The 19689-nt window shown below is 41.9% G+C and overlaps 2 protein-coding genes across 2 annotated transcripts; both read left to right on the top strand.

Annotated features, from left to right (window-relative positions):
- Positions 1-234: 234 nt before the first annotated feature.
- Positions 235-9813, top strand: lmnb2 (lamin B2). The gene is made up of 13 exons (XM_085376723.1): positions 235-638; positions 2879-3015; positions 3160-3316; positions 3612-3737; positions 3892-3990; positions 4302-4373; positions 4467-4592; positions 4735-4955; positions 5125-5362; positions 5444-5551; positions 6054-6173; positions 6271-6351; positions 7423-9813. The coding sequence occupies exons 1-13, from the start codon at positions 420-422 to the stop codon at positions 7456-7458; spliced, it is 1740 nt and encodes a 579-aa protein (XP_085232849.1). The 5' UTR covers positions 235-419; the 3' UTR covers positions 7459-9813.
- A 2632-nt stretch (positions 9814-12445) lies between these two features.
- Positions 12446-17648, top strand: rtca (RNA 3'-terminal phosphate cyclase). Its single transcript, XM_085376140.1, has 11 exons — positions 12446-12566; positions 12721-12821; positions 13326-13469; positions 13602-13725; positions 14315-14373; positions 14451-14592; positions 15904-16025; positions 16270-16328; positions 16549-16643; positions 16721-16825; positions 17006-17648. The coding sequence occupies exons 1-11, from the start codon at positions 12516-12518 to the stop codon at positions 17102-17104; spliced, it is 1101 nt and encodes a 366-aa protein (XP_085232266.1). The 5' UTR covers positions 12446-12515; the 3' UTR covers positions 17105-17648.
- Positions 17649-19689: the final 2041 nt, after the last annotated feature.

The following is a 19689-nucleotide window of genomic DNA, read 5'->3' as shown; positions in this document are numbered from 1 at the left end:
CAGTTCTTTCTGGTAATTTTTCGAGGGTTTTGGTGGGGAAGCTGTCCTTCATAATGTTAAAGTCACGGGACATTTTCGAAAAAAAAACCTCTAAAGGTGCTTTTGTTTAGACAGGAGGTAATGCGTTACGTTACGCCCTTCCCGTACCTCTGCTTTCCCATCAGCCATTGCGGACAGGAAGTGTCCTCTGCTTTTGGCGCGGTCCTGACCGCGGCCATCTTGGAATCACATCACTGTGTAAAGCAAGCGTTCGAGACACTGCGTGGTCCTCCGGCTCATTGATTGCGATATCCTGGCGCTAACTATCAAGAGGAGCTGTTTTGCATCCCGATCTAACAAAGCCAGTAGATACAGTCATTTATTTTATTTTGCTCGCTGAGTGCTCAGGAAAACTCGGGCAGAATTTTGAAGGAACCGCTATGGCGACTGCAAGCGCTACCCCAAGCCGTGAAGCTGGCCGGTCAGCGGCCTCCACTCCTCTCTCCCCGACTCGGATTTCTCGTTTACAGGAGAAACAGGAGTTGCAGCATCTGAACGACAGGCTGGCTGTGTACATCGATCGCGTGCGGGCGCTGGAATTGGAGAATGACCGGCTAATGGTCAAAGTGTCGGAAAAAGAAGAGGTGACTACGAGAGAGGTTAGTAAATGAAAATATTTCAGTAAACGTAATATCAGCACGTGATCCCTGTCGTAAAATGTGTAACTGAAAAAAGGCTCGTGCGCGCACATATTTAGTCTTGAACGATAGGGAAAATCGGTCATTATAAGTCACGTTAATTATGCGGCGTAAAATGTGTAACTAACTGCGCTCACATACGGTAAACTCAGCTTCACTGGTGCCGTTGGCTTTGCATTGTTTGCCGTAATGATCCATACTGCATCTGTATTCAAATGTGACCGGACCGGAAGCACTGAGCGGGTGGGTCTGCGCGCCAATCTCTGCTCAGTGATTTTTTTTTTAAATTTTATTTTTATTTTTTATTTTAATGTATTTTTTGCATTTGTGAATTTGTCCGTTCATTTGACCAAAAAAACAAAACAAAAAAAAAACAAAACTAAACAAAAAAAAAAAAAAAAAACCCTACAGAATCCATTTTTGGGGAATTTTTTTACCATAATGATTGATTTCCTTACCTGGATGATTGTATCAAGACAATTTTGCGCTTCATCAGATAAGCATCGATAGAACCTATCATGGGACAAAGGTGTTTGTTGTAATCTTGAATAGTTGTTGCCCTAAAGTTAAAATTTTAACTTGTGCGTGGTTTCTATTTTATATGTGACCTTTGCATGATGTATGATTTCTGCTTCATCAAAAAAACACAAAAACCCAACATATTTGAGTAATGGTAGATCTTGTAATCGTGCCAGATCCTTTATTTCTTCGTGCTGTGAGTCACTGTATGCTCACAGGTAGCAACCCTGTAATGGAACTGCTTCTTAAAGGAACTACTATTTCGACACTTGACCTACAACAGATAAATTTTGGTTTTGTAGTGTTTCTACTGGAGTTATAGCAGGTGGTGTTGCAAAGACACGTTGTTGCCCATAGCAGCATCAATTTCCTGTTTTTCTTGTAACGTAGCAACCCCAATCAACACAGCGATGAACGCACGCAATAACCACATTCGTGAAAAATTGGCCTTGTCCACCCTTTTTACACTTTCATATACTATGTTCCAAAGTTCCTTCTTTTATAACGAGTAAAGGAGAGCCCCTAAACGTGTTCTTTTATATTAACAATCACTCAGTGGATCACTCAATGCTACCTTTTTCTGCACACTAGCCTTATGATTTTATTGGTTGGCATGCCTAGTGCTAACTGAATTAACAAGCCTGCGTTTGTGACTGTTTTCTGCTGTTTTGTTGCTGTTGTTGTTTGTTTGTTTGTTTGTTTGTTTGTTTTTAAAAAAAACAGGAGTCATTTTTGTTGTACTGCAGGTATTAGGGAGTAGTTACCAATGTGGCTAACACTGACAGGGTTGCTACTTAATAATGTAATATAAATTCTAAAAATGTTATTTTAAATTCCAGTGACACTAAGGTAAAAAAAAAAGAAGGGTAAATTAGATCATAAGCAGGCAAGTTTAAAAAAAAATAAAATTCTGGATCCAGTAGAAGTGTGACGTGCTTGCTGACATTTTTGGAAAGTCTTAAATCCCAAACCTCTCTCCATTGTGTGAATGGTTGTACCAGTCTTCCTTGCTTTGTTCTGTCTTTTATAGATGCCCATGAAGTACTTAAGAGGTATTTTTTGCTCAAATGCTAATGCACTTCCTCTTTGTTGTTAGTTGAATCTTATTTAGACTCGGAAAGTCCAATGTGGTGGCAGCAGTGAAAGGAAAGCTTTAAGGCTATTTTCAGACAGTAATTACTTTTGTTACATCTTAACATTATATATGGTTACTGAAAACGTCACACAGTGTGTGTAGTTGTGGTAGTTGGATCTATTCATTCAGAATAATTGATACTGAATGAAATTAGGTCAGCTGGAAACGGCTGCTCTGACTGTTGAATTTAACACTGCCCCCAGTGCTTGACTGAAAGAGTTTTATTTATTTATCTTTTTCAATTCATTATTTATTCAGATAAAATTCAAACGGGAACAAATTTAATTTTAAGACATAATAATGGAGCCACAGTGTATATTTAGTTTAGTGTATGTTCCTGTAATAATCCTCTGTCTGATTAAAAGAAAAGAAAGGAGAAAAAAAAGAAATAGGTTGGGTTTTTTTTTTTTGTTTTTTTTTTAAGGTGAACTTTAGAAACCTGTCCTTCTGTTGTAATATGCAACCACTCGGAAGACTTTACATTCTGGAACAGTCAGTAGTGTTTGTTTTCTTCACCAGGTAATGTGTTTTGCATCCCTCTCTTTAGGTAACAGGCCTAAAGGCTCTGTATGAGGCAGAGTTGGCTGATGCTCGGCGAGTTTTGGATGAAACTGCTAGAGAGAGAGCCAGGCTCCAGATAGATCTGGGCAAGGCTCAGGCTGACCTGGAAGAAGCTACACGCAGGTAACGCCTTATCAAATACTTTTTTTAAAAAAATTTGAAATCGTGTTAACGTGGCTAAAGATTTTGGATGTTAGCTTGTAAGGGCCATTAAGTGACCACTTAAAGATATTAATTGTGTTCTGCCTCCTTGTCTATTTGTTCCAGTATAAAGAAAAAGGATGGTGATCTTGCTGCAGCAATGTCCAGGGCCAGTGGTTTGGAAGCCCAGCTGAATAAGAATGAAGCAGCTCTTTCAACAGCTCTAAGCCAAAATGCTGCTCTGAGCTCTGAGCTAGCTGATGTCAAGAGCCTGCTGGCCAAGGTGGGAAAGATGCGAGATGTTTAGTAAAAAAATGAAGCCAGAAAAAGAAATATCTAGAAATGGTTGAATAATTAGAAATGATAATATATGATCACCACAATACTTTAATCGTGATTGATATTACAATTTTGTTTACCTTTTTATTTGGGTATTATGTCCCCAAAAGTAAATGTTTCATTTACTTTTTGTATGCCAGACTAACATAACAAATGTTCTCTGCTTGGTCATGAAGAGCCAGCCAATCAGCCTAATGTTGTCCATGTGCTAATAAATGTCCCGGTCTTATGATGTGTAGGCAGAGGACAGCCATGCTGTTGGTAAACGCCAGCTGGAGGCAGAGACACTGATGCGTGTGGACTTGGAGAATCGCTGTCAGTCACTGAGTGAAGAGCTGGAGTTCAGGAAGACTATGTTTGATGAGGTAAGGGTTGTGTCGTAAATACTGTGCCTGTGCACAAGACTGCCATAAAGTTTGCATAATCAGATTTCTTTCCCTCTCTTTTAACGTAGCAAAGTTTTTGGGTTTTCTTTGGGTGACGTTTCTCTGTTACACTTCACTCACTCCTTGTGCTCAGGAGGTGCGCGAGTCTCGCCGTCGACATGAGCAGAGAATAGTGGAGGTGGACTCTGGAGTCAGACAGGACTATGAGTTCAAACTGGCACAAGCTCTACAGGTATGATTTAATTTCTGATGTTGCCGTGTCTGTGGCTGCTACAACCCAGTATATTTACAGGTACAGTTGTGTCATTGAAAAACAAATGTTATCATACAAATAATAAAGGCATTTTTAGTATCAGTCAGTCTTTAGCTCTTTTTTGCCTGTGGCACCATGCGCACATGCACAGGAGCATGGTGGTTGGCTCTGACTGTAAAATGCTGCACAATTTCACATTGCGTGCTAGGGCTTGTTAATTTTCTCTGTAACTGCTCAGCAGGCTTTCTGTTGAGAATGAATGTTAATCAGACTTGTGTGATCCCAACCAGGACCTGCGGAGGCAACATGATGCGCAAGTCTCTATTTATAAGGAAGAACTGGAGCAAACGTTTCAGGCCAAGGTGAAAGACACATGTTTGTCTTTTCCCCTTTTCTTTCTTTGTGTTTTATGCTCCTTGTGTTCAAATATGCTATCTGTCTCGTTCTGTCTGCAGTTGGATAATGCCAAAGTGTCCTCTGAGATTAATGACAAGGCAATGAGCTCAGCCAGGGAGGAGCTGCAGGAGTCTCGTACCAGAATAGAGAGCCTTGGGTACCAGCTCAGCGCCCTGCAGAAACAGGTGTGGCTTTATGGACACCAGTACACCCAAATGGAGATCTCTCCTACAGCTTCCACACTTTAAATCCCTTAAACAGCTCAGGATTTCTGGTGGTTTGCTATTTGGTTTTAATTGAGTGGTGTCTGCATGTTTGCTTTTGTAGGTGGCTGCCTCAGAAGATCGTATCAGAGAGTTGGAAGAAATTCTGTCGTCTGAGCGAGACAAGCACCGCCGTGCCATCGAAGCAAAAGAACAAGAAATGGCTGAACTGAGAGACCGGATGAACGCTCAGCTCAGTGAATACCAGGAGCTGCTGGATGTGAAGCTGGCTCTGGATATGGAGATCAATGCATACAGGAAACTGCTGGAGGGAGAGGAACACAGGTGCACATGTTTTATCAAGTACTTTATCATGAGGATGCCATCAGAGCCAGTACTTACTGTAGGCACCGTGGGTAGGATGTGTGGAAAGTGATACTTGGATCAGATTGGGCTGTTGGGATCGTTGCAACAGCATTGATTCCAACAGCATCATTTTCTCCTCCTGTTTTAGACTGAAGCTGTCCCCCAGCCCGTCTTCCCGAGTCACAGTGTCCAGATTAACAGGATCTTCATCCTCCCGCTCCTCTAAGAGGAAGAGAGCGGAAGCAGAGGTTAGGGAGATGCCCGAGATTGGAAGAGGAGAGGAGCAGTTGTTGGTGTCAGAAGAGGCTACGGCTACTGGAGCCGTCACCATATCACCGACTGACATGGATGGAAACGCAGTCACACTCCTCAACGATACTGAGCAGGTGTGTTAGGTGAAATTTTATATTGTGTCTCCTTTTCTGAACAAAGTGCACTTCTGTATTAAGGCTCCTCATGTCTTGCAGGACCAGCCTCTGGGCAACTGGAGATTGAAGAGACAGGTTGACAATGGGGAAGAAATCATCTACAAGTTCTCACCAAAATACGTCCTGAAAGCTGGGCAGTCTGTCACTGTGAGTAGATTGCGTATGGTTGCATGACCCTAAACGATCAGACACGTATAGACACACATGTAGTGGAGGTGAGACAGGAACACTGATAAAGAGCCCACCAGCAAAGATCATTTGGCCTGTAGCAGCCATCCTCCCTCTCCCTCTGTGCTGAATGTGCTGCCACCCACTGGTGGTCTCATGCTACTAGTATTTGACAAGGACACCAAGAGAAAAATCAGTCGTGAGGGATAAGGAGGGAGGTCTGTGGCCCCCGACTGCTAAACCCTCTGGGGCATTGACTTGTTGTCTCTCCACTGCACCTGTTGTCATTGATTTGCACCTGTGCAGGTGAAATGGATTCCCAGCGGCTCAGACTTCCTACCTGGACAGACTGATATTTCTCAAGTTTAACAGACTGTACCGTGATGATCATGCTGTGTAATATTGTAAAAATGTAATATGTGAAGCTGTATGTTATACTGTATGTTGTAAACAGCTTTTTTTGTTGTTTACCTGCACCTAGGTGTGGTCTGCCGATGCTGGTATGGCTCACAGTCCTCCAACTGACTTGCTGTGGAAAAGCCAGGCTTCCTGGGGCACAGGAAATGACATAGTTACCTCTTTGGTCAATGCTGATGGCGAGGTAAAGACGTCGGTGCATAGCTAACTAAACCAGTTTCCTTTGCTTGAAATTCGTACATGGTTTTTATTTTTTGAGTCATGCGGTGTTTGTCTCACAGGAGGTGGCCAGGAGGACTGTAACCAACACTCAGGTGGATGTAGATGATGTTGATGGCGAGGAGGAGACAGTGGCACAGACGGTACACTTGGCCAACAATTTTTCTTTTTCTTTACCTTTTTGGTAAAACTTTTTGTTTGGCTCGGTGTAAAGGAGCAGGGCTGTTACTGCAGTTAGATTAGATGTTAAGAAAACTATGAGCTCATTTTGACTCGGTGGCAGGAGCAGGTAGCAGAGCAGTTGGAGAAAGTCAATAAAAGGTTGATGAAGTAAGTGGTACTAAAAAGAAAGAGCTGGAGGAACATTTAGCAGCCGCTTAGGTTAATTGGCAACATGTGAGTCACATGACGGGGTCTAAAAGAGCATCTTAGAGAGGCAGAGGTTCACCGTTCTGCAGAAAACTGCGTCTACAAATTGTTTTTCAGAATGTTTCTGAATGTAAACATGTGAAGACTTTGAGTAATTCATCATCTGTAGTTCATAATATCATCATTGTTGGATATCTGCATCACCAGTCCCTTAAAACGGGCATGATTGTGTGGTGGAAATCAGTGCATGGGCTCAGGATCAGCGTGCCCTCCACAGATGCAGGTTGGAGCTCTGTCATGCAAAGAGGCAGCCACATGGGAGCGTGATCCATAGACACCGCTGTCTTCTCTGGACCAAAGCCAGTTTAAGATAGACTGAGGCAAAGTGGGGAAACTGCTGAGGTCATACTAACCAAAATCTCAGTGCCTATGGAAGTGGCAGTTTGCACCAAAAAAACAGGACAAAGCAGGGTCAGAACTGCTGAGCAGCCGGAATCCTCTAACAGAGAAGAATGGGACACATTCCTCTTCCACAAGTCCAACAGCTGCTCTCCTCAAGTCCCACACACTTGTGGGTTGCTGTTAGAAGAAGAGGGGATGCTACACAGTGCTGCATGTGACCCTGCGCCAACGTATTTATGACGTGTGGCTGCGATCACATTCAAAATGAGCTCATAGTTTTCATAACATGTTTATTTACTGAGGTTAAACAGTGTAGAACACATGGTCTGTCTCAGTCAGCACCTGTTGTAGGCTGTTGGATGGAGTCAGTCTTTGGAACTTGTACATCTGTACTGCTACACATGGAAGTCTCCCAATAACAAACCTTTTTGCTTCTCCTACAGGGCAAAGTGTCGTCCAGAGAGTGTGCCATCATGTGAAGCCTTCCTCATGAGTAGATGGCTTTTACCCTTTATATACTACTTTTTTTCTTCTAGAGCCATTCAGATATGATCCTGTCCATTGCCTCATTATTTGATGTTTTTACTATTCAAGATCATTTTTGTATAATGGACTTGGTTTTTATAGCTTTCCATATTTCTGCACCTACTTTAATGAGTCAATAAAAATTAGTCAGACGCCAGCAACAATGGATTAGATATGATGGATCCCAACTCCTAAGCACAACAGAACATGGTATATAGACACTATATATGGTATATATACTATATATAGTCTATATGCTATGTACACCCGCTGTATACTGGGTGTGTACTGGGTAAAATGCATCTGTTATCAAACCCCTTGTGACATCAGGGCCTTTCTGAATGTGTTTCTAACTTTAACATTTATTGCGTGGATACTCATGTTTGTCTGCTGCATGTTTTCTTAGTATTTTTTGAAGTCTTCCTTTCACTTGCATCCAAATGCAAATGAAACGATACATTCTTGTTCAGTTACCTTGGATTTCCCTATTCAAAAGGTGGTTTGCAAATTGACCGGATCCAGTTCTTCTACTTTGGGCTCAATCTAACCACCTCTGACCTTTGAGGTACACTCGGTTGATACTTGACCTTCTGGTCACAACCTAGAACTCTTTGTGACTATGCTCCGTACTTTTCTCTTCCTTATTTCTTCAAAGGTGAAGATAAAACGTTCTTAGATTTCTGAAAACTAAAAGCAGCCTCCTTTTTTTTTGTTAAATGTGGCTCCCAGTTGAGCTGCAGACCGAAATCCATAAAGCCAGGAAAAAACACAAGACAACTGCCAAACCTAAAATCACGTAGCTCTCCCGTCTGTGTTCTTACGACCCTCAACAAGACTAGCATGGTCAGAATTATGTGATGCATGTGAACCCTGCTTTCTTGGGGAAATGTGCTTTGTTGAACTCAGTCCTATCCACACCTAAAAGAGCTGCGAGTGCTCCAAAGCAGCTGTGTAAACCCTGACAGCAGACCCAGAGGAAGTCCAGGGCCCTCACACCGCTCCATTACAGTATTTGAATGTTCTTATTGTTCTTATTTAGCTCTTATTTTTTGAATTACACTGCAACTTGTTGCCTAGACTGGCTTTATTGGTTGCTAATAGTTTTTTGTAGAGATTTTCTTAGTGGGGCCAGCACTTTTTTTTTTTTTTTTTTTGACCAAAAAACACTAGTGGTTCATTTTGACTGGCAACGCTTCTGTTAGCAGATGCGTGTCTATGCTGCCCGTGTGTAGTCTGCAGAGGAAGAAATCTGCACTTGTAACAAAAACTGACTGATGCCTCCAGAGAACCAATGAAACTAAACTTCAGAACAATAATAGAACACTTATTACAAGTGCTGACATTGTAGGGTGGGTGGCGTTTTCTTACAGTCTGCTGTTCTGCCTCTTGTTGCCGTTTTCAGTTTTCATTCGACAAAGTTGGAGAACTAACTGGTGCTTCTCAGACTTGCTAAATGTTGCGTCTCTGAGCCAAAACACTCATCCCAGAAACAGGACGTATGTGTGCAGACAGACAGGATATTGGACTCATCTAACCAACATGCCAGGCTGTTAATAAACACCTGGATCTGCAGAGTGGAGCTGAGGCTTTAGGGTTTAGGAACATTTACCATGCAGCGGCCAGTTTTTCTTTGCTTGGGTTTGTTCTTCTTTGGACAGTGCAGTGTCAATTGGATTAGGTTAGATGATGAAATTAAAGTTAAAGCTTTCTCAATCCGAAACCTAAAACTGACAAACTTTTTGAAGTGTGTGGGATAAATGATGGAAGTAAGATTCCTGTTTCCTCAGACTTTTGCAGGTGTGACGTGATATTTCGAGTACACGGTCTCCGTCTGTACTCTGTTTCTGACTTGAGCACACTGTATGAGTTTTTCTCATACCTGCTGTGTTATTGTGGAAACGGCTCTCTCTCGTGTGTTTGTGTTGTGTGATTTACTAGTTCTATGTAATCAGTTTAACTTTTTTTTTTAAATGTGTGTACAATTCTTAGATTGGCTCTGGTAGGGTTTTTGTGACTTAATGAAACTGGGAAACTCGACTTATATTTCAGGGTCCATGTAAAAAAATAAACAAAAAAATTACCTAAACACTATTCCTGTAGTGTTCCACTAAAAAGTCAAAAGGCTTCACTTCATACGAACAGTTAATATAAAATGTTTTGATTTCTATTGGGAGAAAGTGCCAGTTGCCTTACTAATAACTGAAAAGTAACCAACATTGATGACAACAGAAGTCCGAAAAACCGGAGAAATGCTATTATTCATGTAGGGGTTATGGCATGTATTGTCTGTTTTATCTATGATTTTTCTGTCAAGCTACTTTTTGTACACTTAATAAATGTTTTACACATATGTATTTGGTATCAAGAGTCTTCTATGTGCATACAAATCATTAATATTAGTGGGGTGAGGCGTGTTTATAAAGAATGCCTTGAACAGACATCATTTGATAGCTCCTCAGTAAAAACAATATGAGTCAAATAATGGCCTTTGAGGAACTTGTGACAGTTACTGCTGCTGTTTATCTGACAGACTCTGCAGAGTCCAGGGTCGGCCGATTTAAAAATGCCACTTAATTAGAATGATTTTACAAATAACATGGGTCTGTGTGGCCCCACTGCTCAACAGTCTCTGCTTCCATATGTGATGAGACATGTCATTGAAGGCATTTGTACTACAACCAAGTCATTTTAACCTGATATTAGCATTTATTATTAGCTTGAGGTGACACAAATATCAAACATTTGAAAGATTGATGCAAAAAAGTCATATTCAGAGTAGCTCTGAGTCGGCCGACACCCGTCAGACCCTTGACTGAAGGTCGGAGTGACCTTGAACGTCAATAAACTACGTTAAATTAGTGGTGGCCCGTCATTAAAAGAGAGGCAGGCCCTTGCTTCGACCAATGAGAGCGCGGGAGAGAAACACGTGCTGTGGAGCTGTGACACCCCCTCACCTGAAGCCAGAGGTCTGAGAGCTCTCATTTGCCTGACTGAGCTACAGGAAAAGCCTCTCGAGTCTACGAGCGGGGCCTGGAGCTCCTTGGAGAGCGGGAAACAAACAGTTTTAAGTGAGGAAGGGGTTTGACGTTTAGAATCAGTAAGATCTGCGATGTTTCTGGACACTGATTTCTTAGTCCACTAACGGACTGGTAGAGCTGCTACTCCTCCACGTCTAAAGGCCGTCGCCTGCTGGGTAACGTGTTTCAGCCAGGCATGTCCATCAGAAGGGCCGGGGTAGACCCGGGAACAGCTCGATGGCTCCCCGGAGGAGGAGGTGGTTAGAGGGAGGTCCGAGCTTCCCTGCTGCTGCCTCAGCCAACCGATTTAAGATACTTTCAGTCGCAGTTTATTAGTGTTTGTTTACTTTGTTGTTAATTTGTCATGTTTTAGTTATACATTGAAGATCTTTTCTAATAAAATGTCTTCATATCATGAAAGTTAATGTTTTGTATTTGATTAAAAAAAATCAACAACAACAAAAGAAAAACTAAGCTTTCTTTTTACTTTTTTGGACATTTATTTATTATTATTATTTGAGTTTTAAAAAAAAGCATAAAGAGGGAGAGTAACAATCAGCCACATTCATCATGACAGTCCGTTTTTAGCAATACATTTAGCTCCAGCAGGGTAAACTTAAATGGCGGTAATCAATCTGAAAACACATTTTCACAAAACAGTGAGCAGCCTGTGATGTAATCTTGGTAATGAGCAAAGAGCTCTGACTGGTTTGTGGCCCATCCCTGCATTTACTTTAGCTTTAGAAAAAGGTTACAAAGTAGCTAAAATCACAGAGGTATGGCATTTCAACAAAGACTGTCCAAATTCCAAGGCTCCTCCAAATGCCCAGATTTGAAGGATGGCTCATGTGTATCCCTTGTGGCCCACCCCATCCCAGCATTCATTTTGGGTCATCTTCATATTCTTGGTGCACCACTCTTTTCCTAAGTACTTTACACAAGAAATGAACTGAAAAATGGGTCTCATGAAGAGTGATGAAGCCACATTTGCAATTTTTGGTTCAAATCTTCATTGACGTTACAGTAAAGCTGCCTAGGATAGTAAGAGAGTATAATAAAGGTGCTCATACCAAATCTTGGCTTTCAAGCTCATTACAAACTCTGTTTTATATGTTCATGCATGTTTGCCCATGTTTCAGCCATTTGCTGCACCAGCTTCCCATTGTCCTAGCAAAATGTAAAAAAACAGCGGATGAAGGGGTCAAGACTTCTGTACAGCTTTTCAATAGGACTGTAAAATAATTTGAAAGGAACTGAGGAGAGTTAATGGCTGGAAAATGTTGTATTCCATAAACTACAGATAAAATATTTTAGTAAATAAACAAAATCATGTTTTCTACTCCACCACTTGGAGGAAAGAAAAAAACTGTTTTAGTGTGGTCACTTTTTTTTTTTCATTTTAGTTTGAAAGTTAATGGAAGTGGTTGCAGTCATTCGGTTATAGATGAAGAAGTGTAGGGAGGAGGAGTAGAGAAGACGCAATCATTTTACGTCTCATATTAAGGTGCACTGGGCTAAATTATACACCATGCATTTTAGGGAAACATTGCAATAAAAATGTAAGTACTGTGGGGGTGCTGAGAGTAGAGCATGTAATATTATACTGTCAGGAGTATGAGAAAGAAAGAAGACAACTGATTCAAAACCCAAATAGAATGAAACTGAAACTAGATTTAATTTGTTTACTTAGAAATAACCCAGGAAGTAAAAGTTATCAGGTCATAATTTATGGCGTTATTTTTGTGCCACTATTCTACAAAAATAACGCCATATTAATTAGGTATCTAAGACAAACCCATTTGTATAATAGCATCCAATCCTGAAGCGTCATTCTAGTTCCCACTCCATACAAGTAGGTGGCGGTAATGCACCAATTCGTTCTTTGTCAACCGCTGATAAAGACCAAGAAGAAGAAGAACAAACACAAGGGAAAAGTACGGGAACCTGGAGTTGAGCTGAGCAACAGCATCCGAGTAAAAAAAATTTTGTTTTGAATGAAGATGGACTCTGAGGCTGTGGAGATAGACGGCAGCGTGATGGAAGGAGTGAGTACTCACTTTATGTTGGGGAGGTGATCACATGAAAAGCTGCCGGCTTTCCCCGCCGCTAATGTGCTAGCACAATGCTAGCGCGGCGGACAGCAGGCGGTTTTTAGCTCGCTGATGTCGCTTCTGTTTCCCCTTCATTTGCTCTGTGCAGGGCGGACAGATCCTGAGAGTCTCGGCGGCGCTCAGTTGCATCATCGGGTCCTCCATCAAAATCACTAAAATCCGAGCCGGCAGAAGCACGCCGGGTCTGAGGTGAGTTACTAGCTCAGTGCTAGCAGGCTAATGTTAGCCTATTCATTAAAGTTGATGCATCGGTTAACTTAAAAGTATTAACAAAAACAACCGATTGTCCGATTTATTTACATTGGTGTTATTTGCTCTACCGTGTGAACGCTGATTAGTTAAATACCTCCCGGTTTGTTTGCGTGCTTTTGTTGAGACTCAGCTGATTTAAAAACGCAGCTTCTGTGTGAAAAGAAGACCATCTGTCACCTTCAGCTTCAGTCTGCACAGCACGACTTTTAGCAGCTTCAGCAGAAACCTTCACGACTCTGTGCCGCAGAACTTCCTCGGCTTTTAATCAGTTATCTTAATTAGATTTTATTGATTACTGTTCGGTGCATTTTATTTGCGACGTTTTCGTGTGCATTTCTATTTCGTTCTTAAAAAGTTGGAGGCACAAGCCCCCTCAAAGTCCCAGTAAAAGAACAGAGTTCTGAAATTTCAAATCGTAACATTTTGATCAATTGTGTGCAGACCACAGCACCTGACCGGCCTGCAGCTGGTCTCAGATCTGTGTTCTGGCAGTCTTCAAGGAGCCAGCATTGGCTCCACTGACATCAGTCTGACTCCTGGTAAAACCCGGGCTGGGAACTACACGGCTGACACGCAGACTGCAGGGTAAGTCTGACCCACTGACTGCATCGCTTACTATGTAACCAGCTGCTATCTGGCAGTAATACAAAAGCTATTGATTGTTTTTGTTTTAAACATTAAACATCTATATATAATCACTTCTTGTGTGTGTGTCAGGAGTGTGTGTCTCCTGCTGCAGGTTGCTCTGCCTTGTGCTCTTTATGCCGATGCTGCCTCACAGCTCTGTCTGAAGGGAGGAACCAACGCAGAGATGGCTCCTCAGATTGACTACGCTATCAAGGTAATCGACATAGACACACCGCAGCCCTATAACAGACAAAGCAATCATCATTGGTACCCCAATACCAAGAACACAGTCTCCGTTTTAATCCAACTCACTGAAGAGTATAATATGTCAGTATGGACCATGATGTTTACCTTTAGAGTGGAAAGAGTCACTTTATTTTGCCTGGACCACGCTGATCCTCCATAGACTGTATTAAAGTTTGATAGAACACAACTTTTTATGCTGTCAGTGGTCATCCACCCAAGTCTAATATTCATTAGATGTTGCTGGAGTTCTATTTGACTTTTAAATCTAGTTATTCAGCAGTAATCTGATGTGGCCTATGAGACAGAAAGTGAAGATCAAATGTGTAGAAAGGGATAAGACAGAGTTTACTGATGGGCTTGTGATATTAGTCAACCAGAGAGAAACTTCGGGTTACCACAGTCTGTTACCCTGCTAACTGACTCAGAGCTTCAGTTAGTGCCTAACTTGATGCACTTCCAGTGAAAGTGAAAGCAGAGAACTTTAAGTGTGTGTTTATAGAGTTTGTTTTTATATTACATTTGATTGTATTTTTTTTTTTTTTTTTAATTGTCTTCAGGTATTCAAACCCATTGTGGAGAAGTTTGGAGTCCATTTTGACTGTGACATCAGAATGAGGTCAGTGTACCAAGATCTACAGAGTTGAAATGTTACTGGAGTACTTGTGTGTATCTGACTGTGTATTTGTGTATCAGGGGTTTCTACCCTAAAGGTGGAGGTGAGGTCATGGTGACGGTGAATCCAGTCAAAGAGCTGACACCTGTCACAATGACTGAGAGAGGAAACATCACAAAGATCTATGGTAGAGCTTATGTTGCTGGAGTTCTACCTTTCAAAGTAAAGTTCACACTCACTCACATTACTCATTTTATGGTTTTTACTGCGTCAACTGTTGTGTTTTTGTTTTTCTTGTGTACTGGATTATTTTTCCAGTCTTTCATTAATTTGCCGGTACACAATTTCTTCTTTGTTATTTTTTTTTTGATAATACAGTCACTGCTAATTAACTAGTCTTAGCCACATGCTATGTTTCAGAAAGGATTATTTGTGCTCATTATTAGCTCGTTGGCTAATGACTTGTCATTCAAAAATGGCTAGCCAATGAATAAGCAGTTTCACAGTGAGGCCTCCTACTAACGTCAGTTTTTTTTTTTGAAACTCTAATGTGATGACCTTGCTACGTCCATCTTTTATACAGTCTTTCACTTTGTTTATATTGAGCTACACAAAGCTCACCGAGGCTTCAGAACAGGATAAGGACTGACATCACCAGCTAGAGTCCAAGATGGCGACTTTAAGCCTTGATTTAAGTCTGTTGCGGACACGGACAGCTGGAGACCCAACAGCCTAGTGTTGGACTTGGTCGTTCGGTCTCCACCTGGCTAAGGAGTGCACTCCACTCCTGAATATATAAACATATCCACTCTTTGCGATGAATTGGCGTTAGGTTTGAGTCCTGTGCAGAACAGCAGTGGGGACAGTGCATAACAGTATAGTTAGCACTTAACTGTCATCTTCCACAACTGCACTGAATTCCTGATGAACAGTGTGCTATTTAACCCTTGTACTGTGCAAAGACCCAGAAATGAATCTACCAGCAGTTTATGGGATGCAGATTCTAGTCAGACAATTTCAGACCATCATGTGACTTCACAAATTTTCCATGTTGTTATGGGGGAATCATTTAGACAATCGTGATGCAAGACAAATTAGCAGTGGTCAGAGAGTTTTGGAGTTTTGGGGAGTGCCAGCCTCTCATCTATATCTCAAGTGCAAACAGCACACTGGATGAGTGTCTGGTTGCTTTAGGAGATGCTGCCCTTTCAAACGGTACATGCCAAGATAACATAATATGACATAAAGATATGGGCAACATATGTGATGCCAGGACAAGTTGTGCCTGGAACATACAGAGAAAATCTGAACCTCTCTGATTTGTTGCCTTCTGTTTAAGAAGAGCCACTGTAGCCAAGGTTGTATGCAGCCAAGGTTTCTGTGGAAATGGATTCACTTTCTTAAACTTAGTTAAGGAACTTTCGAATGAAATGTATTGTCCGGTGCTGCGTAGTCTGTTATTGTAAAACTAAATGTGAAAATGTCAGGTATGCTTTTCTTTATTGAGCTGACTGTAGTTTTTGTTTTCTACAGTTGGCTAAAGACATGTCAGCTGCTGCTGTTCGAACCATCAGGAAGGAAATCAAAGAACTTTACATCAACATCCAGCCACAGCAAGAGAAGGAAAAGGCCTGCGGGAATGGAAATGGAATATTGTAAGCTCTGAACATACGATGCATTCAGCATTGGCACGCAAGGAAGAAAAAATGTTCTGGAACTTTAGAAAAGAGGAAAAGCATTTGGCCAGAGTCCTGATCATTTAAAATCCTCAGCATGAAGAGGAGTTATAGCTTTGTGAAACCTGGTCTAAGAGGCCGTACGCTATGAAGCTCTTGGTTTAAAACTGCCAATGCTCCCCAAAGGATCAGCCCCCTGACTGCTTTTCCACCTCTTTTTCAGAATCATTGCCAAGTCCTCTACAGGTTGCATATTTGCTGGTTCAGCACTGGGAAAGAAAGGTGAGGAGTCACACGAACCAGCAGGTGGCAGCAATGCTGCAGTAATGTGATAAATGTTGACACCTCATTGAGAAATGTAATTTATATGAAGTCATTACTTCCCCATGCCCCCCTCTTTGAAAACAAACATGCTTTGAATGCTTGTTGGGCTGATGTTCTGAAACAGTGACTTTTCTTTGACAGTGCAGATGTTCAAGTACATGGGATTTTTGTTTTTCAGGTGTGTATGCAGATAAAGTGGGTATTGAAGCTGCTGAGATGTTGCTGAAAAACATCAGACACAATGGCTGCGTGGACGAATTCCTGCAGGACCAGGTGAGTGTGAGAGAGAGCGACACGCGCGCACACACTCTGCGACCTTACTCTGACCTTACTCTGACTCTCCTCTGCAGCTCATTATCTTCATGGCGCTGGCAAAGGGAACGTCTCGGATTCGAACCGGTGCTGTGACACTACACACACAGACAGCAATTCACATCGCAGAGCAGCTGACTCAGGTCAGAAACTCTTACAGCACAAGACTGACCCAAATGGTGCCTGTTCTGTTCGCGAGTCACAGTTTCAGTTTTAATATTGCTTCTTTATCTTGTCCTGGTGTCTGACGCAGCACCTCAGGTCATCCTCGGGTCTGAGTCGAGCTGATCAGTCATTAACCTTGTGTGCTGTTGTATTTGCAGGCAAAGTTCACAATAACAAAGTGCGAAGACGAGCTGAGCAGAAACATCACCTACATCATCGAATGTCAAGGATCAGGAGCGGTGAACCCCAACCTGTAGCAGAACACGCTGTGCACACACTGACCCCACGCTCGGTAGCTGCTCCAAACGTGGCCGACCCTCTTAGTTTCTGTCTCTCAGGGTTTTTTCCAGAAATACTGTAATAAATAAATCTCCTCCTTGTGTTCACATGTTTCTGCCTGTTTTTAACTGCTCCAAGGAAAGATTTCCAATGTTTCCCCATGTGCACTTCACTTTCCTGGTTCTTTGGTTGCTCTTTGACTGAAAGCAGATTTGGGATTATGCTTTTTGGTCAGTATCCTCCTTTGTCAAATTTGAGTTTTCTTTGTTCAGTTTTGAAAATTTTCATATATCCATAGCCTTGATTGAGATTTTGGCTTTTTGCATGAGAATTAAACCCTCAGCAAAGAAGGGTCATTGCAATTAAAGGATCAGGACTATTTAACACTTATGTGGAGTGTAGTAGTTAGACTTTTGAGAGGCTTTGTCAGTCCGGTTCAGACATCAGCATTGCTGATTATCTAACAGTGACCACTACATATGAAGTTTTGAGTTGTAATCATAACCTGACCAATAAAATGAATAAACTGTCTTCCAGTTCTATCTTTATCTGCATGCTTTGCTCAAGCTCATCATAAAACTGATTGCAATTCAACTACTGCGCAACCTTCAGTATGATTTCTTAAAAGCAATGGTTTTTGCTCAGAATCTACATTCATTGGAAGCATGCCCACTATGAACCGATGTATCGGGCCTCTACAGATGAGCGTACAGGCTGACTGGGAAGAGATGACTGCTGTGCTTCCCGAACCAAAATAAAATTCATTCAGCAAATGTACGGCATTCCCAGTTTACTTGTCCCACCTACAGGAGATCTGAAATATGGCAAATAGAAGCTTAATACAGATATGGGGATTACAAAGGAGGAAGTTCTCAGTTGGGGTGGTTGTAGAGCAGGTTACCGACTAATGACAGGGTTGGTGGTTTGATCCTGGTGTTCATATGAATAGTAGGAAGCGCTTTGATGTAGATGCATGTGTGTGAATGTGATGTTGTATAAAGTGCTATGTAAGAGCCAATCCGTTTACAATTAGCCCTGTGCTGTGGCTTTATGTTGTTGTGTAGGAGCTGTGAGTGGAGGTTTATAGATATTTGACCACACACTCCTACTGTTTACATGGTTGCAAGATTTAGGCTCAAGAATTGCAGTTCATATGTAACCACTTTAATTTTGGACTGATGACTTAACCAGTTACTACACACAAACACAGGACATACACCAGGACAAGACACTGAGTCAATAGAAAAAAGTTTGTTTGTGTTTACTGCATGTTTTGAGGGACGCCTGTGTGGTTGTGTGCAGATCCAGTGTATAAATTGATATAAGAGAGAAAATCAGTCCACCAAAAAGAAAAACAAAGTTCTATCAGTACAACAGAGCTGTACATGTCTATAAAGTGAGGTACTGTTACGGGCACTGATGAAGTCGTTAATAGGAGGATTTACAGCTGTACGAGGGGCCTGTTTTGGCCAAATCAGCCGTGTTTTTTTATTCTGTGTTCAGCAAATCTTTTGAATTTTTTTTTTTATCTTATGTTGTGGCCTGTGGTGTCTTTCTAGTTATTTAAGTTTTATGTCACCCCCAGAACTGGCAGGAGGGGATGACCCTAACTCTTCACACCACCTGTTCCTCAGGTTCCACAGAGTGCTCCACATCCACATTGCCCAGCTCTCTGGGCTTTGGGCCATGACTTTCCATGCCTGTTTGGATCTCCCTTTCTTCATGTTTTCAATACTTTTGCCATGTGTCATTTCTCATTATTGCGCATAAATTAAATTATGGACATCTATGGTTTTCTCTCCATGTGTGAATTGGATGGGTTGGTACTGAAAATTTCACTGAAAAACTGGTGAAAATTTCATATCAATAGCACCTTCAGAAATATTTTTACTTAGACAACTGGTGACGTGTTCAAAACGTATGTTACTCACTGTGTATTATGTGGGTGGTTGAATGGTTAGGTATTGGCAGGGTTTTTAAAACATTTTTGTAGCTTTTCTACCCCATGCAGTTTCTTCCCAAATAGCATCAAAGTGTTTTTGATGTAAAAACTGAATGTGTGCTGGGTAACTGGCTCCTGACTATTCTAGACCTGCACTTCCTGTGTCCTATGGTCCTGTTTCCGTGATGTCATTAGTTATTGTGTTGGTTGCCCCTCTAACTCACCTGCGGTAGGTGACATGATGTACAGTGTGCATAGCAGGAAGTCCAGCTCAGAATGTGTGTTGAAACCTGAGGAGGCTGTAAACTCACACCTCTGTCCCCTCTGGAACCAGGGGTAACCCAATCCAGGGCACCTGACACCTCTTTCCTTCAGCTGTACCCTTACAGTCTGTTTGTTCCCCTGCAGTATGGCAGACACCGGGTCCTGGAGGACCCACCAGGTCAACCCTCTGATACTCCAGCCAGGACCCAGACCTGGACAAGGACCGGTACCGGGGCCGGGACCTGGATCAGGATCAGCTCCCAACTGTGTGTGGATCTCATTGATCGCAGGTGAGTTTGAAGTCGTCATTGGGATACATACAGATGCTCAATGAAAGTTAAAGGACTACTCTGTAAT

This window comes from Diplotaxodon limnothrissa, linkage group LG17, assembly GCF_057381915.1.
Source record: "Diplotaxodon limnothrissa isolate DT_005_m linkage group LG17, D_limnothrissa_male_GT1.1, whole genome shotgun sequence".
NCBI classification, from domain to species: Eukaryota; Metazoa; Chordata; class Actinopteri; order Cichliformes; family Cichlidae; genus Diplotaxodon; species Diplotaxodon limnothrissa.
This window is presented reverse-complemented; position numbering and strand designations above follow the sequence as displayed.